The sequence below is a fragment of the Vigna radiata genome, chromosome 7, assembly GCF_000741045.1.
Source record: "Vigna radiata var. radiata cultivar VC1973A chromosome 7, Vradiata_ver6, whole genome shotgun sequence".
NCBI classification, from domain to species: domain Eukaryota; kingdom Viridiplantae; phylum Streptophyta; class Magnoliopsida; order Fabales; family Fabaceae; genus Vigna; species Vigna radiata.
The window spans coordinates 48752776-48761878 of NC_028357.1; the positions used below are offsets into that span (position 1 = coordinate 48752776).

The 9103-nt window shown below is 38.8% G+C and overlaps 2 protein-coding genes across 2 annotated transcripts; both read left to right on the forward strand.

Moving 5' to 3' along the window:
- Nucleotides 1-1693: 1693 nt before the first annotated feature.
- LOC106766539 (transcription factor MYB61-like) lies at nucleotides 1694-3139 on the forward strand. Its single transcript, XM_014651262.1, has 4 exons — nucleotides 1694-1726; nucleotides 2371-2539; nucleotides 2686-2815; nucleotides 2977-3139. The coding sequence occupies exons 1-4, from the start codon at nucleotides 1694-1696 to the stop codon at nucleotides 3137-3139; spliced, it is 495 nt and encodes a 164-aa protein (XP_014506748.1).
- A 682-nt stretch (nucleotides 3140-3821) lies between these two features.
- LOC106766540 lies at nucleotides 3822-8588 on the forward strand. Its single transcript, XM_014651263.2, has 5 exons — nucleotides 3822-5069; nucleotides 6092-6205; nucleotides 6277-6388; nucleotides 6488-6812; nucleotides 7056-8588. Exons 1-5 carry the CDS (start codon nucleotides 3959-3961, stop codon nucleotides 7617-7619), a joined length of 2226 nt encoding a protein of 741 aa, XP_014506749.1. The 5' UTR covers nucleotides 3822-3958; the 3' UTR covers nucleotides 7620-8588.
- The last annotated feature ends 515 nt before the right edge of the window (nucleotides 8589-9103 follow it).

Consider the following 9103-nt stretch of genomic DNA (forward strand, 5'->3'; position numbering starts at 1 on the left):
CACATTCATATAATTAAACAACTATAATATCCTATCATATTATGACTCATTAGACTCGTCCGGACTTATAATGAATGTCGATCTAGGACGGGTCGTGCACTTGTGGTGGCCTCTACTGCTTTGCAAAGCCATTGTCAATGGGTTTCACCCTACCACACAGAAGGTTAGTCCGTTATCACACAATAGGCCTCCAGTGATAGCGCCTACCCTAGAACCTCTCACTACTTTCATCACATGCGTCAATCCTCTCTAAGTGAGAATGAAAGACCATTAGAATGTTGGGATAAGCCCCCATATGGAAGTCTCTTACATTCATTCTAAACACTAAATGATCTCACCTAGAGATCTTACTTTAATACTATTCAAGTCACCTTAATCAAATCCCAATCCTCTTTGAATCATCGACATACCATACTTGTTACATTCAACACCAGTCATAACCTTTATATGTACATACTTTCAAACTATAATTCACACACAATACAGTGTGCCCTCAATCATGTTGCAAAATCAATGCATATATATAAACATACAAGATACTTTTTCAATCAAACAACATCAATCAATCCATGGCATAAGGATACTCATATATAGGTAAGGAAAACAACTCTGAAACCATCACTAACAGTTCCAGTAGGGTCCAAAACCCCCAAAAACTACCTAAGGAACGTCCAAAACGGACATCTGAAACCCCAAAAACTAACAAAAAAAAAAACAACAGCATACTGGCATGCCCAAGGCGCTCGGGGGCGCTCAACGCTAATCGTTGCGACATTCGAGGGCGCCAGGGCTCTACCAGGGACGCTGGAGCGCCATACCAGTTGACAACAACCATGAAAATAGGCTTTTGATGCACTTGGAACCTGTTCTAATGACTAAAGGGGTTCTTTACACATTTGTATTGATGGAAAAACATGTTTATACGTTAAAACAAACATCTATTTGATCACTAGATCCAAGACTAGATGTATGAAACCACTTTTGACACTTTAAAAACCCAATTTCATCAACCTAGAGGTCTAATAATTGAATTTACCACTTAGAATGTGTTTTTAGCAAATTTAGCACTTCTAATAAGTCTCAAATGACTCAATCAAACTTTTCTCACTGCCTAGTTACACCCTAGACCTCAGTCACTCAAAAACACCCTCTCACTTCCTCTAAACTCACTCAAAACACTAGTTTTCCTCAACCTAAGGACTCAACTCCACTTCTACCATTTAGAACCTCATTCTAACCAATTTTATAGTCCTAACAAGTTATAATTAACTTATCTAAGCTGCATCAACAGTTCAAATATGCCCAAGACCCCTAACTCTAAAATTCCCCACCTTACTTCCTCTTAAAAGACCCAAAAATAGTATCAATTTCCTAAGTATGATGTTTAATCAATATCATAACAAATTTCTCACCCAAATCCCCTTTTAACGTTTTCAATCATAACCAATTAACTCATTCAAATCATCTCTCAAACATTCGTACTGAAATTTCACAATTTAAACATTCCAATACATGCACTAAATCCACTCAAAACAAATAACAAGAGCCAAACCACATACCAATTCAAAATTTAGCATACGCACATCTCATTCAACAATTTTTTAACAAGACATTAGCTTCCCTTACCTCTTAATTGAACAGCCAAGTAAACAATCGAACCTTGCCCGCTTTGGTTCCCTTGTACATCGAGAAAATGCTAGAAACACCTATAGATTGCCAATTTATGGTAGGAAGCATGATTAGGAACCTAGAAAGAGTTGGAAATTGAAGAGAAGAAGTAAAACGCTCAAGAAAATCTAAATCTGTTGCATGCATTACAATCCTAAGATGCACGAAGAGGGAAAAATAACTTACTGATGACGAACGAGAAATCAACTGGTTAAAATGAAGTCCACTACACTGTGAGTGTTTGGACACCACTTAATCAGAAATTTACTGATTCAGTATTGAAAATCAGAAGAAAGAAGGTGCCGAAGAAGAAGAAAAAAAAAAGTAGAAAAAGCTAGAATTTGATAAAACTGTATTGGGTTAAATATGCTTTTAGTCCCTGAAGTTTTACTGATTTTTGGTTTTAGTCCCTGCATAGAACATTGATGGCATTTCGTCCTCTTAGTATGGAAACATGTATGTTTAGTCCCTAGAAATAAACGGCGTCAGTTTTTTGGTGACGTGGCTAACGGTGTAGACTGACAGGATTTTTTTTTCTGAGTGTTTCTCACCTTTTTCTCCCTCTCTCTCCCTCGTCTCTTTCTTCCACCTTCCTTCTTCCATCTTCCACCCAACGCCTCCCATTAAGCTCCAACACCTCCCATTAATTCACATCAAAGCTCCTGTGTCCTTCTTAACCATCCACGTAGGTTCTGACACAAGACTTTTGCCGCTTTTAACAAACATTTCAAATTGCATGTGGGGAGACACTCTTGCTGCTACAAACAGAAGCTTCGTAAAGGCCTCTGGTCTCATGAGGAAGACGAGAAGCTTTTGAATTACATCACCAAACATGGCCATGGATGTTGGAGCTCCGTTCCAAAACTCGCTGGTACCACTACTNTGCTATACATAATTATCTTTCATCACTTTATCAGTATTGCAGCATCTGCACAACACAATAACTCTTTTAATTAACTAATTACCCTTCCTTCTCTCTCTCTCTCTCTCAAACCTTCTTCTTCCTTTCTATGCCAGGCCTTCAGAGGTGTGGCAAGAGCTGCAGATTAAGGTGGATTAATTACCTTAGGCCANATTTGAAGAGAGGGGCGTTCTCACAGCAGGAAGAGAACTCCATAATTGAACTTCATGCAGTCCTTGGCAATAGGTACTGTTATTGTGTTCCCAGTTGTTTCATTTTTGGCTTTTCCTCATGTAGATTGTTGCCACTACAAGAATTCTTGGTGGACCAATTTCTGCAGCTTGTCGGTAATACATGTTTTTGTTTATGGGATTGTATGCGTTTTGAACTTTTGATGGGTGTACCAGGTGGTNGCAGATCGCTGCTCAGTTACCAGGAAGAACTGATAATGAGATAAAGAATCTATGGAATTCCTGTCTGAAGAAGAAGCTTAGGCAAAGAGGCATTGACCCAAACACACATCAACCCCTCTCTGAGGTTGAAAACAAACTCTCTTTGGTCTCAATCTAAGCATTTTCAAACTGTCCCAGATGATGAAATGCCAGATATTCTCCTAGACCATCGTGGTTGAGGGAGGAACAGAGATGCTGGGTAGGGAGGTTGAGTTGAGTGAGGATGGAGAGGTTGGGTGGAAGATGGAAGAAGGAAGGTGGAAGAAAGAGACGAGGGAGAGAGGGAGAAAAAGCTGAGAAACACTCAGAAAAAAGAAATCCTGTCAGTCTACACCGTTGGTCACGTCACCAAAAAACTGATGCCGTTTATTTTTAGGGACTAAACGTACATGTTTCCATACTAAGAGGACGAAATGCCATCAATGTTCTATGCAGGGACTAAACCAAAAATCAGTGAAACTTCAGGGACTAAAAGCATATTTAACCCAACTGTATTTCAAAAAATGGGCTGAAGCTTTTAACATATTGTTTAATAAAAATATTATTTTATTAATAAAACTTAACCTTCTTATTTGGCGACACGTATTCATTTCCAATTCTACTCTTAAATTCTATTTTTCCAGGTTATTACATTTTTACGCTAGTATTAGTAAAAGAAAAATATTGAAAAGTTAAATAGTATAAAAAGTCATTAGCCGTGAGAGTGTTATATTTTAAGAAGCTAAAGTAATTCGTAATTATATTAGAATAGTTTTTATTATTTTTTCTATTTAAATGACCCAAAAAAATGAGCTAAATAAAAAGCAAACGAATTTTTTAACAGCATTTAGAGTGAATTAATCCAGTGGTGGTTCCAGTTTGTAGGGTTGACGGTGGTGAAAGACACAAGTCCGAACTCTTGCGGCGGAAGCGGTGGATCTACCTCCATTCTCATCCCATGAGCACCATTCTCCGCCACCGCCTCAGGCTAAGTCAGACACGTGTTCTTTATTGCTTCCCCAAATTTCTTTATTCCCAACCCTTTCACTTTTTCTCAACAACCACTTCTGAGCCCTGCGCCTTCACCTTATCCTATCTCACCAACACCTGCGGCTTCTCGCAAGAGGTCGCACTTAAACTATCCAAACGACTTCGTTTCGAAACCGCCGAAAAACCTGATTCCGTCTTATCTTTCTTCCGAACCCACGGTTTCTCCACCTCCCAGATCTGCCGCATCTTCTACCAAGCCCCCGAGCTCTTGGTATGCGACCCCACCAAAAGGCTTCTCCCCAAATTCCAATTCTTAGCCTCTAAAGGCGCTTCTCCCTCCGACACCATTCTAATCGTCTCCAAGGCCGCCCGCTTCCTTCGTTACAGTCTCAACAGCCATATCATTCCCATCTTCGAACTCATCCGAACGTTCTTGCCCTCCGACCTAAAAGCCCTCGCTGTTTTCATCGCCTGTCCCAATTTCATCGGAGACTGTCGTGTTGCCTCCAACGTTCAGATGTTGCTCGACACCGGAGTAACGCACACTGGAATTCGCTACTTACTCTGCTCTCGGCCTTCGGTTCTGTGCTCCGACCTTAGACCCGCTATTGAGGAAGTGAAGTTGTTGGGGTTTGACCCTGTGAAGCTGAGCTTCACTTTGGCCCTTCTGGCTAAAAAGGCTGTTTCGAAACCTCTTTGGAATGCCAAAGTCGAAATCTTGAAGAAATGGGGTTGGTCCGAGGATGATATTTGTGTTGCTTTTAAGAACCAGCCTAATATTATGCTGCGCTCCAAGGAAAAACTTAATGCAGTGATGGGGTTTTGGGTTGGTCAGCTTGGTTGGGATCACTCCGTGCTTATTTCGTCCCCAACGTTGTTTTCGTACAGTTTGGAGAAAAGGGTGGCACCGAGGGCTTTGGTTGTGCAGTATCTTCTCTCCAAAGGATTGGTGAAGAAAAGTGCTAGCTTGGGCACACCTTTTGTTTTGTCTGATGAACGGTTTCTGCAAAAGTACGTAAAACGTTTTGAGGAGGAAACTCCCAGGTTACTAGAGCTATATCAGGCGGCACAGGAAACGTGTTAGCATCTGGTTGTTGATATTTAACTCATGGATACATACGGACTTTGGTGTAGTTCATCTCTAACCAATATGTCTCATTAGACTATTGTGATGTTTTTGTCTTTGTAGTAAGTACATTTTCAAATTAAGTCACAGTTGTGATTTATGGCAGCAGTCTAATATTTTAATGGTGATTGATCCAGGAAAGCAAAAAGTTGTCTTTTGTAGAAAACCTTTGCAAGTAATATTGATATTGATTCTCATTGTCCCTTCTTTTTAGTTTGTTTCATTTAATTGTATTCTTCAATGGTGGGTATCTTCATGAATTGTGGGATTGGAATGCTGCTTGAATTTCTAGCAATTTTCTTTTCCAGTTGAGTGCGAGACCAAAAGGCTGAATAAATAAAACTTCCCTCCTACTATGGTGGCTATTCAAATTCAGCTATAGTGGAACTCCTGAAATGTCATAAATGCTTTTATGGCCTTGTCTAAGATTTTGTATGCAAACTTTGTAGTAATTCTTTTATCTTCTAAACTGTCTCCCCGTGAGTTGGAATCTTCTTGTCATAATTCTCTAACATTAAGTCATAACAGTGTCCATCACAAGATTAGCCTTTTTCCTCTTTACCATCATCATTTGACCTGCAACAACTTTGTTGTTTGCTACATTATTTATTACAACCTGAACAACATTGTCTTCCCGCACATCTTTAAAAACGATATCTATTATCTCAATTCAGAAATGATATCTAGTATCTCAAACTTTTTCAGTTGCTATGGTTATTGCAGATGAATCTATATAATCTCATGACAGGAGGGAGGTTTAAATCCAAGACTGTGCTATGAAACCAAATCAAACATAGTATTAAATTTCTCGCTCTTTGCCACGTCAAAGGGTATTGCTTGACATGCTTCCTCTCTCGCAGCTTTCTTAAACATGGTATTGATGGTAGCTTGTGTGTTAAGTATTCTTTCCTTAAAGATGTTTCTAGTACTGTCACTAGCTTCTGCACTTTCTTCTTTCGTATAATGTTTTAGCAGATTTTGTTGCAAATCAAGAACAGTTGCGCACATTTTCCTTCTTCATTTCATCATTAACACTGTTGCAAGCTTCCACATCCTTTCAAGAGTACCAATCAAGTGATGTTTCAACTGGTAAATTCCTTGTGGTATACCTTCTGCCAATATCTGTATTGAAGTTTTCTAGTATCCCACCAACTTTTCAGCTATATCACTTCTTTTTCTTGGAGTATTTTTGGGAGCCCCAAGTGCAAAGGAGTTTGGAATTGGATTTGAAAATCATTTGGTAATCGATGAAGGAGAAGGAATGAAATCAGAGTGAGTCTAATAAGTGATTTTAAGCAGCCAAAAGGAGGAATCCCATGTTCATCATTTTCCAATCTACATTTGCTAGCTTCATCATTGTTGTTTGAATAGGAATCCCATGTTCAAAATTTACCGCCGCACAACCCTTGGTTGTGCCAAGTTTTTCGAATTGACAACCCTAAAACGGAACCCTCTTTTCCAATTCTGCAGGGCCACCTCCACCTCCAACTTATCCTCTTTCGTGGTCTCGTACCTCGTCAACAACTGTGCCTTCTCCCAAAAAACCGCTCTCAAAGCTTCCCGCAAACTTCATTTTTCGAAACCCCAAAAGCCTGATTCTGTTCTCTCCTTCTTCCGAAACCACGCCTTCTCCAACTCTCGTATATCTCATATCCTTCAAAGAGTGCCCCGGTTACTTTCATGCAATACCCAAAAGGTGCTGTTGCCAAAGTTTGAATTTTTTCGTTCAAAGGGTGCTTCATCCCTTGACATTATTCATGCCGTTACCGCCTGCCCTTATTTTCTCCGACGAAGCTTGGAGAATCATATAATCCCAACATACGAATTTATTAGAGGGCTCCTTCAACCCTTGCTTACGGACAAGCAAATCATTGATTTTCTGATTCGCAATCCTTCTTTACTTTATGAAAGCCGTGGGGTAGTTAACCTCAAATTGTAGCTTGATAGTGGAGTTCCCGGTTCAAATATTGTTAAGTTGCCCGAGAGATGGTGTCGTCTACTCTACTTTGGCGACATTTCAAAGACAGTTCATGAGTTGAAGCAAATGGGCTTCGATGCTTCGCTTTCAACATTCTGCATAGCGTTGGTTGCCAAAAGAAACCTAAGCGAAAGCAACTGGGCCGAGAAGATTCACACTTATAAGAGGTGGGGTTGGTCCCAAGAACAAGTTCTTCTAGCATTTAGGAGGCAGCCTTATTGTATGCTGTCATCCTGTGATAAAATTAATGCCGTGATGAGTTATTGGGTGGAGCAGGCAGGCTTCAATTCTGTGGACCTTGTCAAAACTCCTGGAATTTTCTTACTTAGTCTCCGAAAAAGGATTGCTCCGAGGGCTTGTGTCTTGAAGTTTCTTGTCTCAAAAGGTCTGCTACGGAAGGATGCAAGCTTAACGAGACCATTTGTTCTGACTGAGAAGTTGTTCCTGGAAAACTACGTAAGACGTTTTAGGGAGGATTCTTCTCATCTGTTAAAGCTGTACACAGAACATGAGTCTTGGAAATGACAGGGACAAGACCTTATGTGAACTTGTTAGTTCTTAGAGATCCTCCTTGCGAACATTTATGTTTTTCAGGAACATGTTTCATATGCAGATGATTTTGTCAGATCAGCTAGAAATTTTGGAATTGTTTTACGAAAGATTCTTGTCGTGTAGAAATCGTAAAGTAAAATTTGTCTAAAGAAAGGGACTTCTCGTCTTAGGCATATTGCAGTGGCTTCAGTTATCTGGGATCTTCTATCTACGAGTTTGATTGCGCCAGCTTAGCTATCGGTAGTTATTTTAGCAAAAGTTTGTGGAATAACTTATGAGTAAATAGGATGGTAAGGCTGTATCTGGAACCGAGAGGGAGCTAGCATCTTGTAGTTGGTTAAATGTTGAACGTAGATTTTGTTGTCAACTACTGTATTTCTTCATCTCTTTCTTGTATGTGTTATACTCCTGTCTAAATCTGGATTCCTACCAGTCCGATTGTGTTGATACAACAATCACCAGTAAAACAAGGACAATAGTGAAAAAGAAGAAACTGTAATTTTTGAAGGTTCTATACGCAGAGGAACGTCTATTTCACACCAAGAGCTTCGCATGTTTGTGTGTATAGAACTAGGAATACCAGAAATTGTCAGGACAAACCACTGTCTACAAGAATACAACGAGTAGACAGAAAACAGTCTATTCAAACTCAACATATCTAGATGCACTTTAGAAGGTGGTCTTTTGCGCTTTTCATAAGACGATCACGATTTTAGATAAAATATCGCAATTCTCTACTTTGAAATTAATCTGTTTTAACGAATCTCGATTTGGTAGAGAGACTTTGTAATCATATTTGTAGGTTTATTTTCTGAAGCTATCTTCATAATTCTAACCTTTCTAGACTTAATAACATCTTTAACCAAGTGTAGTCTGAAATTAATATGTTTAGTTCTTTCATGCTATATACGATAAATAGTTAGATGTGTCATTCTGGGAAACTTTTCAATGTTATACTTGCTTGTCATGTTTTTTAACCTTGTCCTTCTTGACATTCTTTTTCTTGTAGTATTGACAATATCAATTGTTGGATTTGCACAACAATTATAAGGAAAGTGTCTTACCTTTTCATATCTACTGCAAAGAACTGTCTTTCCTTTTCATATCTACTGATGTTTTTTACCTTTTAAATCCTGTTTTGAAAGTGTTGATGTTTTAGAAATCTAAGATGTACTTAGTACTCTTTTCCTTTTGCACACTTAATTAAATTAAAGTGAATTATGTTGTTTTGAAATTCACCATTATTTAGTTGGAAATTTATAATTGGGAGTAATGAAATCTGCAAATTTATGATTTTGTTAGTTGGAGGAGGGAATTAAATAAGAACTATTTAGTCTAAATGTATGTCAACTAATTATTTTTCATTTGCTTGTTAACCTTAAAAAACAATGGTACGGAAAAAATAATTTCTAAGCAAAGCCACCAATAATATGAATTGCATGTTTGCCGTCACTTGT